This window comes from Haematobia irritans, chromosome 5, assembly GCF_050003625.1.
Source record: "Haematobia irritans isolate KBUSLIRL chromosome 5, ASM5000362v1, whole genome shotgun sequence".
NCBI lineage: Eukaryota > Metazoa > Arthropoda > Insecta > Diptera > Muscidae > Haematobia > Haematobia irritans.
Window position 1 is genome coordinate 124,005,000 of NC_134401.1, and position 16,924 is coordinate 124,021,923.

At 30.3% G+C, this 16,924-nt stretch overlaps 1 protein-coding gene across 1 annotated transcript in view; it reads right to left on the reverse strand.

Annotated features, from left to right (window-relative positions):
• Positions 1–16,360, reverse strand: part of LOC142238680 (uncharacterized) — a 339,972-nt gene extending 323,612 nt beyond the window's left edge. Inside the window, exon 1 of the mRNA XM_075310386.1 lies at positions 14,605–16,360. Coding sequence (XP_075166501.1) covers positions 14,605–16,095 — 1,491 coding nt within the window. The 5' untranslated portion in view covers positions 16,096–16,360. The remainder of the gene's footprint in view (positions 1–14,604) is intronic.
• Between the last annotated feature and the right edge of the window lie 564 nt (positions 16,361–16,924).

Below are 16,924 nucleotides of genomic sequence, written 5' to 3' on the forward strand. Positions count from 1 at the left end.
TTTGTGATTTTCTGTTATTTTTTATGTCATTTTATTGTCCAAATTTTGACTAAATTTGACCAAATACAGTATATTCAAAGGCTGGTCCAACAAACCTTCATCCGAAGAGGAAAAAAATTGATGTAGGTTCTATGGTTGCCACAGTCACAATATGTAGAATTCTACGAAAAATGTTAGATTTTTTAGTGTTTGGTAGATTGGTAGAATTTTCAATGTTTTGGTAAAATTTGCAAAAATGTTATATCTTTTAGATTTTAACAAAATTTTTAGATTTTAACAAAAAAAAAATTTTTACAAAATTTTCTATAAAAATAAAATTTTTAAAAAAATTTCTATAAAAATAAAATTTTTACAAAATTTTCTATAGAAATAAAATTGTAACAAAATTTTCTATAGAAATAAAATTTTTACAAAATTTTCTATAAATAGAAAATTTTGATAAAATTTTCTGTAACAATAAAATTTTGACAACATTTTCTATAACAATAAAATTTTGATAAAATTTTCTATAAAAATAAAATTTTGACAACATTTTCTATAGAAATAAAATTTTGACAAAATTTTCTATAGAAATAAAATTTTGACAAAATTTTCTATAGAAAATTTTCTATAGAAATAAAATCTTTACAAAATATTCTATAAAAAGAAAATTTTGATAAAATTTTCTATCAAAATTAAATTTTTACAAAATTTTCTGTAAAAAAAGAAAATTTTGATAAAATTTTCTATAAAAATAAAATTTTGACAAAATTTTCTATAAAAATAAAATTTTGACAAAATTTTCTATAGAAATAAAATTTTGACAAAATTTTCTATATTTAGATATACAATTTTGACAATATATTCTATAGAAATAAAATTGTGAGAAAATTTTCTATAGAAGTAAAATTTTGAAATAAAATTTTGACAAAATTTTCTATAGAAATATATTTTGACAAAATTTTCTATAGAAATAAAATTTTTACAAAAATTTCTATAAAAAAAATTTGATAAAATCTTCTATAAAAATAAAATATTGACAAAATTTTTTATAGAAATAAAATTTTTGACAAAATTTTCTGTAGAAATAAAATTTTGACAACATTTTCTGTAGAAATAAAATTTTGACAAAATTTTCTATAGAAATAAAATTTTAACAATATTTTCCATAGAAATCAAATTTTGACAAAATTTTCTATATAAATAAAATTTTTACAAAACTTTCTATAAAAATAAAATTTTTAAACAATTTTCTATAAAAATAAAATTTTGACAAAATTTTCTATAGAAATAAAATTGTAACAAAATTTTCTGTAGAAATAAAATGTTTACAAATTTTTCTATAAATAGAAAATTTTGATAAAATTTTCTATAAAAATAAAATTTTGACAACATTTTCTATATAAATAAAATTTTGATAAAATTTTCTATAGAAATAAAATTTTGACAAAATTTTCTATAGATATAGAAATAAAATTTTGACAAAATTTTCTATAGAAATAAAATTTTGACAAAATTTTCTATAGAAAATTTTCTATAGAAATAAAATTTTTACAAAATTTTCTATAAAACGAAAATTTTGATAAAATTTTCTATAAAAATAAAATTTTTACAAAATTTTCTGTACAAAAAGAAAATTTTGATAAAATGTTCTATAAAAATAAAATTTTGACAAAATTTTCTATAAAAATAAAATTTTGACAAAATTTTCTATAGAAGTAAAATTTTGAAATAAAATTTGGATAAAATTTTCTATAGAAATAAAATTTTGACAAAATTTTCTAAAGAAATAAAATTTTGAATAAAATTACTATAGAAATAAAACGTTTGACAAAATTTTCTATAGAAATAAAATTTTGATAAAATTTTCTATAGAAATAAAATTTTAACAATATTTTCAATAGAAATCAAATTTTGACAAAATTTTTTATAGAAATAAAATTTTGACAAAATTTTCTATAGAAAATTTTCTATAGAAATAAAATCTTTACAAAATATTCTATAAAAAGAAAATTTTGATAAAATTTTCTATCAAAATTAAATTTTTACAAAATTTTCTGTAAAAAAAGAAAATTTTGATAAAATTTTCTATAAAAATAAAATTTTGACAAAATTTTCTATAAAAATAAAATTTTGACAAAATTTTCTATAGAAATAAATTTTGACAAAATTTTCTATAGAAATAAAATTTTTACAAAAATTTCTATAAAAAAAATTTGATAAAATCTTCTATAAAAATAAAATATTGACAAAATTTTTTATAGAAATAAAATTTTTGACAAAATTTTCTGTAGAAATAAAATTTTGACAACATTTTCTGTAGAAATAAAATTTTGACAAAATTTTCTATAGAAATAAAATTTTAACAATATTTTTCATAGAAATCAAATTTTGACAAAATTTTCTATATAAATAAAATTTTTACAAAACTTTCTATAAAAATAAAATTTTTAAACAATTTTCTATAAAAATAAAATTTTTACAAAATTTTCTATAGAAATAAAATTGTAACAAAATTTTCTGTAGAAATAAAATGTTTACAAATTTTTCTATAAATAGAAAATTTTGATAAAATTTTCTATAAAAATAAAATTTTGACAACATTTTCTATATAAATAAAATTTTGACAAAATTTTCTATAGAAATAAAATTTTGACAAAATTTTCTATAGATATAGAAATAAAATTTTGACAAAATTTTCTATAGAAATAAAATTTTGACAAAATTTTCTATAGAAAATATTCTATAGAAATAAAATTTTTACAAAATTTTCTATAAAAAGAAAACTTTGATAAAATTTTGTATAAAAATAAAATTTTTACAAAATTTTCTGTACAAAAAGAAAATTTTGATAAAATGTTCTATAAAAATAAAATTTTGACAAAATTTTCTATAAAAATAAAATTTTGACAAAATTTTCTATAGAAGTAAAATTTTGAAATAAAATTTGGATAAAATTTTCTATAGAAATAAAATTTTGACAAAATTTTCTAAAGAAATAAAATTTTGAATAAAATTTCTATAGAAATAAAACGTTTGACAAAATTTTCTATAGAAATAAAATTTTGATAAAATTTTCTATAGAAATAAAATTTTAACAATATTTTCAATAGAAATCAAATTTTGACAAAATTTTCTATAGAAATAAAATTTTGAAATAAAATTTTGACAAAATTTTCTATAGAAATAAATTTTGACAAAATTTTCTATAGAAATAAAATTTTGACAAAAATTTCTATAGAAATAAAATTTTGACAAAATTGTCTATAGAAATAAAATTTGTACAAAATTATCTATAAAAAGAAAATTTTAATAAAATTTTCTGTAAAAATAAAATCTTGACAACATTTTCTATAAAAATAAACTTTTGATAAATTTTTCTATAAAAATAAATTTTTGACAAAATTTTCTATAGAAATAAAATTTTGACAAACTTTTCTATAGAAATAAAATTTTGACAAAAATTTCTATAGAAATAAAATGTGACAAAATTTTCTATAGAAATAAAATTTTGACAAACTTTTTCTATAGAAGTAAAATTTTGAAATAAAATTTGGATAAAATTATCTATAGAAATAAAATTTTGACAAAATTTTCTATAGAAATAAAATTTTGACAAAATTTTCTAAAGAAATAAAATTTTGAATAAAATTTCTATAGAAATAAAACGTTTGACAAAATTTTCTATAGAAATAAAATTTTGATAAAGTTTTCTATAGAAATAAAATTTTCTATAGAAATAAAATTTTGACAATATTTGCTATAGAAATAAAATTTTGACAAAATTTCTACAGAAATAAAATTTTGACAAAATTTTCTATTGAAATAAACTTTAGACAAAATGTTCTATAAAACTAAAATTTTTACAAAACTTTCTATAAAAATAAAATTTTTACAAAATTTTCTATAAAAATAAAATTTTGACAAAATTTTCTATAGAAATAAAATTTTGACAAAATTTTCTATAGAAATAAAATTTTGGCAAATTTTTCTATAGAAATAAGATTTTGACAAAATTTTCTATAGAAGTTACATTTTTACAAAATTTCTATAGAAATAAAATTTTGACAAAATTTTCTATAGAAATAAAATGTTGACAAAATTTTCTATAGAAATAAAATGTTGACAAAATTTTCTATAGAAATAAAATTTTGACAAAATTTTCTATAGAAATAAAATTTTGACAAAATTTTCTATAGAAATAAAATTTTGACAAGATTTTCTATTGAAATAAACTTTAGAAAAAATGTTCTGTAAAACTAAAATTTTTACAAAATTTTCTATAAAAATAAAATTTTGACAAAATTTTTTATAGAAATAAAATCTTGACAATATTTTCTATAGAAATAACATTTTGACAAAATTTTCTGTAGAAATAAAATTTTGAGAAAATTTTCTATTGAAATAAAATTTGAGAAAATTTTCTATAGAAATAAAATTTTGCCAAATTTTTTATAAAAATAAAATTTTGATAAAATTTTCTATAGAATAAAAAAAATAATTTTTGGTCGGATTTTCCTCAAATTTTGGTAGATTATTTTTTGACTCAAGTGGCAACCGTAATAGAATCTTAGAATGCTCTTTAATCGTTATTGTTGTTGTTGTCTTTTTTTTTTTTTTTGATCTCATCTTAAAGCCATGCATTGACTAAACTACAAGTGTAGCTTAACCAACAGAGGAAAAGTATGCTTGTCAAATTTATTTGGGCAAAGCCCTATAAAGGGTGATACGGTCAAAATTTGGTCAATATAAACTTGACGTATTTCTTTCAATTTTGCATTTAAATAACCTGAACACCCCTCATTTTGAAGGTGTGCGTGTGTAGAATGTTGCTCCTATTTGGATTTTCGAATTCACTCTTCAGTTGTTAAAATGCCGTCCAAGCAAGAAGAGCAGCGTATCAAAATTTTGCTCGCGCATCGCGGAAATCCGAGCTACTCGCACGCAAATCTGGCAAAATCGCTAAAAGTTGCCAAATCAACCGTTACAAATGTAATTAAAGTGTTTGGGGAACGTTTGTCGACAGCCAGGAAGTCTCGATTGGGGGGAAATCGAAAACCGGAAGCCGCTGAGACGACAAAGAGAGTTGCCGGTAGTTTCAAGCGAAACCCTAACCTCTCTCTCCGAGATGCCACAAATAAGCTGGGTGTATCGTCTACAACCGTGCATCGAGCCAAAAAACGAGCCGGACTATCGACTTACAAGAAGGTAGTGACTCCAAATCGCGATGATAAACAAAATACGACGGCCAAAGCGCGATCCCGGAGGCTGTACACGACGATGCTAACGAAGTTTGACTGCGTGGTAATGGACGACGAAACCTACGTCAAAGCCGACTACAAGCAGCTTCCGCGACAGGAGTTTTATACGGCAAAAGGAAGGGGAAAGGTAGCAGATATTTTCAAGCACATAAAACTGTTAAAGTTCGCAAAGAAATATCTGGTTTGGCAAACCATCTGTACCTGTGGCTTGAAAAGCAGCATTTTCATAGCTTCCGGGACTGTCAACCAAGAAATTTACGTGAAAGAGTGTTTGAATAAACGTCTGCTGCCTTTCCTGAAGAAACACGGTTGTTCCGTACTGTTTTGGCCGGATTTCGCATCTTGCCATTACGGTAAAAAGGACGAGCAGCAGTTCAAGGCAAACTGGCTTTCTGCGGCGAAGAAGGTGGACAAGGTGGCTGTACAAAATCTGATGGCAGGTGTCAAGCGTGAGGGCCGGCAATTCGGATTTGGAAAAGCGAAAGCCTAACTGAATATTTTTCCTGAATTTTATACTAATTGAACTTGAAAATGAAATTTAATTTGATTTTTTAAATAAACGATTTCACCGATTTACACGCGTTTTCCCTTGACCAAATTTTGACCGTATCACACTTTAGATATAAAATTTTGACAATATATTCTACACAGAAAAAAATTTCATAAAAATTTTTCCAATTAAAATCTTAATTGAGTTTTAAAAAATATTCAATTAAAAATTTAATTGATCCAACAAATTTTTTAATTGAATTAAAAATCAATCACACAAATTAATAGTATCAATTAAATATTTAATTGGATCAATTAATTTTTTAATTGACTGTTGCGGCCCTTTAGTTTAGGTTCATCATTATTAAATAATTATCGATAATTTTAAATTGAATTGAAATATATAAAACTCTGCTATTTTTATTGCCTATGATGTACTTCTTGTAAGCAGAGAGACTTGATCTCTCAATGTTAATCTGTTATACCACTGGTTCTTTAAACTACTGCATTCCATTGTTGTTTTTGTATTTTGTACATAAATCTGGCTGAATATATAGGAGACAAACAGAACAGTAACAAATGATTTAAAACGGAATAGACATAAGCGTGAAAAATAAAAATTGAAATAAATTTAGTGTTACATCGACAAGCAAACCGTTTGAAGTTCATTTTTTTTTGCGAACTCCTCCATTTTTTTTGGTTTATCACTGCGGTGTAGTTACTCCGTTTGGAAAAAAGCTTCCCAGCGTAATCATTGGCGCCCGAGAAGGGACATAACAAGGTCCAAAAAGAAATTTTAAGATTTATACGAACTTTTTGTAAATCTCATCGTAAAAATTGAATTGTCTCACTAGCGGCCATTTATTCCAGTAACCCGAGTATTATTATACAAGACTACAAGTTGCTCTAAATAGAAGTTGTGAGTATATTGTGCCATTTCTCTGGAAACGCTTGAACCTATTATAAAGAAGGGTTCCAGTTAAAAGGTATTAATTTGTAGTAAACAGAAAAGGCAATATATACTTTCGGTATACGCGTGATAATGGTTAAAGGGGCTAAAAGGGAACAAGATCTTCCAAAATCAAGGGATTGTTTGGTTAATTCCTTGAATCGAAGCAAATCGTACATTTTTAAAAATCATGCCTCAATGAATTTGTCCGAGCTTGAAACTCGCTTAAGTTTGATCGAATCAGTATTTACTCAATTATGCACGATTCAAACATCAATTGAACAAGAGTCGGAAGAGGATAGTGAATTAGACAAGCGTCAACGTTTTGAGGAAATATATTGTGATGTAAAATCAAAAATTTTGACTGCTATGAAGCAAAAGGACAGGCGTGCATCTAATACTCATGAGTCAGTATTATGTAATCAAACTCTAAATAATACTAATGTGGTGCCAAGTCGATCATCTAATCTGCCAAAGTTAAAATTGCCTAACTTTTCTGGCAAATATACCGAATGGACAAACTGGTTTAATACGTTCTCCTCAATTGTAGATTCTGACCATGATTTAGATGACTTGTCGAAATTTATTCATCTTAGATCTTGTTTAGGTCCGATCCCTTTGGGAACTATAGAGTTTTTGGAGCTCACAGGAGCTAACTATGTTAAGGCATTGGGATTACTTAAGAAACGGTTTGAGAACAGATCTGTGATTTTTCAGTCCCATGTGAAGGAATTATTTGATTTGGAACGAATATCTGTACCCTCTTCAGAGTCAATTCGTAGGTTGATTGATGTAATAAATTCTCACTTGCATTCTTTGGAAAGTTTAGGTTCCCCTGAGGAGTTGAAGAATATGATGGTTTTCTATTTGGCTCGTTTGAAGCTAGACGATGTGACTTTGGCGAAGTGGCATGAGTGCTCCAAGGTCGAGGAACTGCCATCGTGGAATATTTTGGAATCATTTCTTGTCAAAAGGTGTTTATCTCTTGAAAGCTGCGAGGCGAATTATGATCATAGTGGAAGTAGTGGCATTAGGCGCAATTCTTGTAAATTTTCAGGGCGTAAGGCAAAGGCAAAGGCTCTTTCCGTATCGGTTGGAGGGGGCAAATTATGTTGTCCTTCTTGCAATGCCTCGCATAAAATTTTCCAATGTCCGAAATTTGTAGCTCTTTCCCCTCAACAAAAATATTTTGAGGCCAAGAAGTTTTCGATTTGCATTTTGTGTTTGGAGGCTGATCATGCCGTTAGAGAGTGCAAGAGTAAGAAGTGCGAGAAATGTGGGAAACCTCACCATGTTCTGCTACACAGAGAAAATGTCAGGATGTCTAAGTCTTCGGAAGAGACAGATCTAGTGGACAGTGGATTCAATGCAGCTCTTTACAGTCCAATGATTTCTAAGGCTACGTCAAATTTTTTGGCTACGGCCAGGATTTTAGTTAGGGGTAATAAAGGACAGTTTCGAGAAATTAGATGCATTTTGGACTCGGGAAGTCAATTGAACTTCATCACTTCAAAACTCGTTAGTATTCTTAAGTTACCTAGTGAAAGCTCTTCTACTTTAGTAAGTGGCATAGGGAATTCTAATTCCCATATAGAGGGCAAAGTGAATACGCTAATGAAGTCTAGGGTAACGGATTTTTGTTGCAAACTAGATTTGCATATATTACCGGTTATTACCAATTATTCACCTACCCCTGAAGTAAATGTGGAGAATTGGAATTTGCCAAATAACATAAAGTTAGCTGATCCCTACTTTCATCAGCGAGGTGAAATTGACGTTCTCTTAGGTGTTGGGGTGTTTTTCAAGTTGTTGGCAGTTGGACAGATTAAGTTGGCAGACCATCTCCCGATATTACAGAAGTCTTTATTAGGGTGGATTGTGGTTGGAGACTGCAATACTGATTCCGAAGTAACTTCCCTTGTAGCCTCCAATGGCATTCGCGACGATGATGGTAAGTTGCGAGAATTAGTGGAGCGTTTTTGGTATTGTGAGGAACTTTCACCTGAGTTTGTTTCCCCTCTTTCTCTAGACGACCAAATGTGTGAAGATATATTTATTTCTACTGTACAACGATCTCAGTCTGGGCGTTTTATTGTTCGTTTGCCGTTCCGTGAGTTAAACTGTTCACTTGGAAAGTCGTATAATATTGCACTTAAACGATTTTTGAATTTAGAGCGTAAACTGGAGCTAGACTCAGAATTGAGGAACGAATATTTAAATTTCATCGATGAGTATGAGTCTTTGGGACACTTAGAAACTCTATCTGATGATGTCGACATAAATTCAGTCAGGTACTTTATGCCTCATCACCCTGTTTTTCGGTTGCAGAGCTCAACGACTAAATTGCGTGTCGTCTTTGACGCATCGTCTAAAACCGATAACGGTTTCTCCTTAAATGATCATTTACTGGTCGGGGCTCGCCTCCAGCCAGACATTTTTGATATTTTGATACGTTTTCGCTCATATAGGTACGTTATAACGGCAGATGTGGCCAAAATGTTTAGGCAGGTCTTGGTCCACGAGGACGATTGCATGTATCAATGCATTTTGTGGCGTCCTAAAAAAACGGATGCAATCAAAGTTTTGAAATTGAGAACAGTAACTTACGGCACTAGTGCCGCCCCTTTTTTAGCGGTTAGGTGTTTGAATTATTTGGCCGATCATTTTAAGGAAAAGTGTCCATTGGGTAGCCAAGCTATTTTGGAGAATTTTTATATGGACGATATGCTTGCGGGTTCTAATTCTATGGAAGGGTTATTGAAGTTGAAAGATGAAATCATTGAAATTCTTAGTTCAGGAGGGTTCGATCTACACAAGTGGAGATCTAATTGTATCAACCTCAATTTCACACCTGAATGCCTTAATATAAAAACCGAGGATTGTGCGAAGGCCCTCGGGATAATGTGGGACTCAAGAAAAGATATTTTTTCATTTTCATATGTTGATGTTCAAAATACGAAATGTTCGAAACGAATTGTACTTTCCGAGGTGGCCAAACTATATGACCCATTGGGACTAATAAATCCTGTTGTTGTTTTAGGAAAGATTTTTCTGCAACATTTGTGGTGTTTGAAATTGGATTGGGATGAGTCACTGCCTCAGGAGTTAGTTACCCGTTGGATACGTTTTAGGAAGGAAATTCCTATTCTGAGTGAGATTGAATTTGATAGATCGTTTTGGAGTACGGGTGAAATGGTCTCGATAGAATTACATGGATTTTCGGACGCTTCTCTTAGGGCATACGGAGCTGTTGTATACGCTAGGGCATGCGACGCAGATGGAAAAATCACGGTGGTTTTAGTAGCGTCTAAATCGCGAGTGGCCCCATTGAAGTCTCTATCGCTGCCGCGATTAGAGCTTCAAGGTGCGGTGTTATTAGCTGGTCTTATGAATAGGGTGAAGAAATACATTGCCTTCGGTAACCCTGCTACCTTTTATTGGACTGACTCGACACTCGTTTTGCAATGGTTAGCGTCACACCCATCTAGATGGTCTACATTCATAGCTAATAGAGTGAGCAAGATTCATAGTACATCATTAGTCCAGGATTGGTACAAAATTGAAGGTCGTGATAATCCAGCAGACATTGTTTCTCGCGGTATGTACCCCTCTGAACTGAAGACTTCTGAACTTTGGTTCAAGGGTCCAAAGTTTTTGAACAATTTGAAGGAGTCGTGGCCAATAATGGGTTCTGAACCATTGCAAATTTCTGAAGAGATGGAGGAGCGCAGGGCGGAATTTACTTTAACAGCTACTGCTAGTGATGAACGTATTGACTTGGTGTCCACCCGTAAATTCAGTAATAATTTTCCTAAATTACAGAGAGTATTTGCTTACATATACCGATGGCGCATGAGCATTAATTCAAAGCTCACCTCTAGCCACAAATCTTTTTTAACAATTCCAGAATTGAACGGTGGTTTAGAGTACATAATTTTCAATATACAAAATATTCATTTTTTTGAAGAGAAACAGAATCTAATATTAAATAGAAGTGCAAATTTAGTATCTATTCAAAAGCTAAATCCATTTTTGGACAACTCGAGATTGCGTTTACTTAGAGTTGGCGGTCGCTTGACAAAGGCAGAGCTTCCTTTCGAAGTAAAACATCCTATCCTATTGCCGGGAAATCATGTTATCATTACTTCGTTAGTCGATTATATTCATAGATTTAATTTACATCCAGGAGCTACCGCCTTAATGGCCTTTGTTCGCCAGCGTTTTTGGATATTAAATATTAGAAAAATAGCGCGAAGGGTTGTTCGAAAATGTTTGCGTTGCTTCAGACATAATCCTAAGCCTCTTGTTCAATTTATGGGTGATTTGCCTTCACACCGTGTAAATAAAAATGAAAATCCATTTTTTCATTCAGGTATGGACTTTGCTGGACCCATATCCGTCCATTACAAAATAAGAGGCAAACGTCCGTATAAAGTATACCTTGCTATTTTTGTTTGCTTTCAAACGAAAGCCTGCCACTTAGAAGTGGTAACCGATCTGAGTACCGACTCCTTTATATTAGCATTAAAGCGTTTCTTCGCCCGAAGAGGTTTATGCTCGCACTTGTATTGCGACAACGCAACTAATTTTGTGGGAGCTGCTAGAAGATTGAACAATACTATGAGAGCAGTATTCGACGAAGATGGAAAACGAAATATTGATCAGGAGTGCGCACAGAGAGGCGTGCAGTTTCATTTCATACCCCCACGAACACCACATTTTGGAGGATTGTGGGAGAGTGCCGTAAAAATTGCCAAGCAACTAATTGTGCGACACACCAATGCAGCCTCATTAACCTACGAAGAACTGAATACTGTTGTCACCCAAGTTGAAGCTGTGATGAATTCACGTCCTCTCTGCCCTCTGTCGCCTGATCCCAATGACTTGGATGCACTTACCCCAGGGCATTTTTTAATTGGGAGAGCACTCAATTCCTTACCAGACCACTCTGAAGAAAATGATCTAAATATCTCCCACTTTAACCGATGGAAACGAATTTCAGCTGTACATACTGTCTTCTGGAGAAGGTGGTCAAAAGAATACTTGACTTTGATGCAAGTCAGAATGAAGTGGCATACGAAGGAGAAGAGCGTCAGTGTGGGAACACTTGTACTTATATCCGAAGATAATTTGCCACCCACCTACTGGATGTTGGGACGAGTTGTTGAAACTCATAGTGGTGCTGATGGGTTGATACGTGTGGTGACACTGCGAACCAAAAGAGGAATACTTAAGAGAGGCATTAATCGCATTTGCCCTTTACCATTAGAATAGCCGCAATGAATTCGTTTGTTTTGGAAGAAACTTCCAAGGTGGGGACTATGTTGCGGCCCTTTAGTTTAGGTTCATCATTATTAAATAATTATCGATAATTTTAAATTGAATTGAAATATATAAAACTCTGCTATTTTTATTGCCTATGATGTACTTCTTGTAAGCAGAGAGACTTGATCTCTCAATGTTAATCTGTTATACCACTGGTTCTTTAAACTACTGCATTCCATTGTTGTTTTTGTATTTTGTACATAAATCTGGCTGAATATATAGGAGACAAACAGAACAGTAACAAATGATTTAAAACGGAATAGACATAAGCGTGAAAAATAAAAATTGAAATAAATTTAGTGTTACATCGACAAGCAAACCGTTTGAAGTTCATTTTTTTTTGCGAACTCCTCCATTTTTTTTGGTTTATCACTGCGGTGTAGTTACTCCGTTTGGAAAAAAGCTTCCCAGCGTAATCATTGACTGTCAATTAATTTTTTAATTGATACTATCATTTCTGTGATTGAAGACATTTCAATTAAAAAATTAATTGGATCAATTAATTTCGTGATTGAATCAGAAAAAAAAAATTTTGTGTGTATAGAAATAAAATCGTGAGAAAATTTTCTATAGAAGTAAAATTTTGAAATAAAATTTTGACAAAATTTTCTATAGAACTAAATTTTGACAAAATTTTCTATAGAAATAAAATTTTTACAAAAATTTCTATAAAAAAATTTTTTGATAAAATCTTCTATAAAAATAAAATTTTGACAAAATTTTCTATAGAAATAAAATTTTGACAAAATTTTCTATAGAAATAAAAATTTCAATAAAATTTCTATAGAAATAAAATTTTGATAAAATTTTCTATAGAAATAAAATGTTGACAAAAATTTCTATAGAAATAAAATTTTGATAAAATTTTCTATAGAAATAAAATTTTGACATAATTTTCTGTAGAAATAAAATTTTGAGAAAATTTTCTATAGAAATAAAATTTGATAAAATTTTCTATAGAAATACAATTTTGCCAAATTTTTTATAAAAATAAAATTTTGAAGAAATTTCTATAAAAATAAAATTTTGACAAAATTTTCTATAGAAATAAAATTTTTACAACATTTTCTATAGAAATAAAATTTTGACAAAAATTTCTATAGAAATAAAATTTTGATAAAATTTCCTATAGAAATAAAATTTTGACAAAAATTTCTATAGAAATAAAATTTTGATAAAATTTTCTATAGAAATAAAATTTTGACAAAAATTTCTATAGAAATAAAATTTTGACAAAATTTTCTATAGAAATAAAATGTTGACAACATTTTCTATAGAAATAAAATTTTGACAAAATTTTCTATAGAAATAAAACGTTTGACAAAATTTTCTATAGAAATAAAATTTTGACAATATTTTTTATAAAAAAAATGTTGACAATATTCTATAGAAATAAAATTTTGACAAAATTTTCTATAGAAATAAAATTTTGACAATATTTTCTATAAAAAGAAAATTTTGATAAAAGTATCTAAAAAATAAAATTTTGACAAAATTTTCTATACGAATAAAATGTTGACAATATTTTCTATACAAAAAAAAATTGACAAAATATTCTATAGAAATAAAATTTTGACAAAATTTTCTATAGAAATAAAATTTTGACAATATTTTCTATAAAAAGAAAATTTTGATAAAAGTATCTAAAAAATAAAATTTTGACAAAATTTTCTATACGAATAAAATTTTGACAATATTTTCTATACAAAAAAAAATTGACAAAATATTCTATAGAAATAAAATTTTGACAAAATTTTCTAAAGAAATAAAATTTTGCCTATATTTTCTATAGAAATAAAATTTTGACAAAATTTTCTGTAGAAATAAAATTTTGAGAAAATTTGCTATAGAAATAAAATTTGATAAAATTTTCTATACAAATAAAATTTTGCCAAATTTTTTATAAAAATAAAATTTTGGTAAAATTTTCTATAGAATAAATTTTTTTTTTCGTCGGATTTTCCACAAATTTTGGGTAGATTTTTTTTCGCTCGAGTGGCAACCGTTATAGAATCCCAGAATGCTCTTTAACTTTAAAAGAAGTGTTTGTGGAACTACTTCTATTTATTTCTGGGAAATTTTAAGGTATTCGAATTGCTATGAGGTTAATTGTACAACCAATCTGGCCAAGTCTTTATTGCAACTTTTCCATTATTTTGACAAAAATTCGTTTAGGCTAAAGTAAATTTCTCGACTTTTGTAGAAACCACCAAGCAAAAGAACTTTCCCTGCCCTCTATTATAATTTTCAAATTCCCTTTTTAAACTATAATAACCTAAATGAAGATTTGCCAAAGTTTTGTGTTCTAGTCCTCTTCTGAGTTTGTTTTCGCCTAATTGCCTGAGTAGTTGAAAACGATTTTATTTAACTTTTAAGCGACTCTACAATTCAACACCTTTAACCACATTTTATAAGATTCTCTAGTATAGTCAGACAGATGATGGGTGCTTTGCTAACTATGTCGCCACACATAATCCTTGTAGCCAAGTCTGGGTTTTATTTACCGACAAGTCTTTCACAAATGACGAGGGTCTCAGTTTTGAATGGTGCTGATGCAGGTGTAGGAGGTGTCTTTTTTAAACAAAATGAAAATCAACTTACCTCAGTTAGAAAATCATCACTAAATGAATGAACCAGATGTGTTCCAATGCTGGTGACACAACCACCATTATTCGTTGATTCACAACTGTTGCCAACGTTTCGTAGAGGATTATTGCTGGGACTACCAATGCCTGTACTATTGCTGCTCCTTTGAGTACTGCTACTACTACTGCCGATGTTATTGTTGACGTTGGCGTTGTTGATGTTATTGCTTGTATTCGTATTAACGCGACGACTGTTATCCTGTCGCCTGGCCAAAAACGTGGATGATGAGGTGGAAGAGGCGGCGGAGGTGGATGACGATGTTATGCTCGAAAAGCGACCCTGTGTAATTGTTGACACATTTGCTTTTAATGTCTCCAGCACCGGCTTGAATATATTCAAATGTTTGCTGCTGTGGCGAGCTATACGAGTGACATGACGACGTCGTGTTCGCTGGTGTTCTTGTTTTTGCTGTTGTTGCTGCTGTTTTGAATACAAGGACTCATATGAGGGTGGCTCCTTGGCCTCAGATGCTGTGGTAGTCATAGTCATATTGGCTAATGGCATTGAGCCTGCAATTCCAGATGATGGTGATGAGGAGGATGACGGCATTGACGATGATGAACTCGCTGGCAAGGTAACTGTAGCTGTATTATTTGTGCTAGAGGAGGGGTGTGGGGCGGGTAGGGAATTAGAGTTGGCAGTTGTTGATGAGTGCGAGTTGGAAGAGGAGGACGAGGAAAACCATTTGCTTAGCCCTGCTATACGACCATAGGAAGGATATGAACAACGATTTTTATGACTCTCTAATGATGCTGCAAATGAGGAACTCATTGTATTGTTGTTGTTGCCGTTGCTGTTGTTACTCGCTAATGTACTCTCATTAGGATAACAATTATTGTGTGCATCTTCGACAGCTACCGCAATCAGATGACTAGAGTTCCCCATTGTGGTGGTGGTGGTGGTGGCGGCCGCCACAAGCTCCTCTGGCCCAGTGACAGCTGTCAAATGTCCATGTTGGGCACCCAACACAAGACTGGAAAAAGGCACTAATGGTGTAGTTACAGATGCATCACATATCTCATCCGTCCCATAATAGCTGGATGTTGGCTCTGCAGCAATAGCAAGTAGACAATTACTTGTTGCCACTATAGGAGGAACCGGTGGAGCCGGTGGTAGGTTAACTAAATGCGTTGGAGTTGGTATATAGGCCACAAGATTTGTGACTGCTGACGCCGGTCTCATTATCCTGGGTGAGGGCGATGGTATTGGCGATGGTGGTGGTATAGTGGGTACACTCGTATAATCATATTGACTTTTGGATTTTCTCAATTGCTGACGATGCATTGCAGAGTGATGATGAAGATCATCTTCATCCTCCGATGAGGTATCCGTATTGGAGGCTCTTTCATATGGTGTCCATAACATCGAGGATAAGGCCTCTTCGACGTCAGGTGGGCGACGTTGGGAATGTGAATGGCCATAATTTGTGGCTCGTTTTGTGGCCATATTGCAGCAGGGAAAATGTCACTGATATTTGTGACTTTGGTAGTAAAGGAAGAGGCGGTAACGGTGGTGGTGGTGGCGGCGGCTGTGACTTTTGCTGGTGGGTGGCTTTGTGATTGGATATAGTTCTAATATGGGCAGTGATGGATATTGTGCGTCTTGTTGCCTTATCATCAAATTGAGACATTTCACTATTGGTATCAATTGTGGTTACCCAAGAATTTCATTCCTCTTCCTAATACATCCAAAATGGAATATGAAACGTACACAATTCTTGTTCTGGCTCAATAACCAAGTAGTGCTCTCTCTATCTCTCTCTCTCTCTCTCTTTTGATTACATTTCGAAATGTGAACAAATATTTGATATTTTACAAATATTTTCCATAGTCCAATGATTTAGGGGAAATGTAAAATTCTGCCCTGAAATTCAATATCTACAACGAATATTTTCTCCTTCATGGGGGAGGGGGGGGATGGAATGTCATCAACCTGCAAGAAATTTAAATGGAAATTTATGTGTATGTGAGAAAAGAGATCCTTTTTGTAGTCCTTTGATGCGTATACAAGAAAATTGTTATTGACATTTCTTTCGTTTCGTTTGTTTCGGATAAAAGTATTAGACACCAATAAGGGGTAGTAAAATGTAAATAAATTCTCTGGTCTACTTCATCCCGATACAATCCTTGGACAGGCCAAAAACAAGAAATGCGGGGAAAACCAATCTAACCATATCATTTTTGGTTATATTTACATATTTGTCTCCAATTTCTAAAGACGTATACATGTGTGTGTGTGTGTGTGTGTGTGAGTATGTGCATGTTTTTGCATTGGT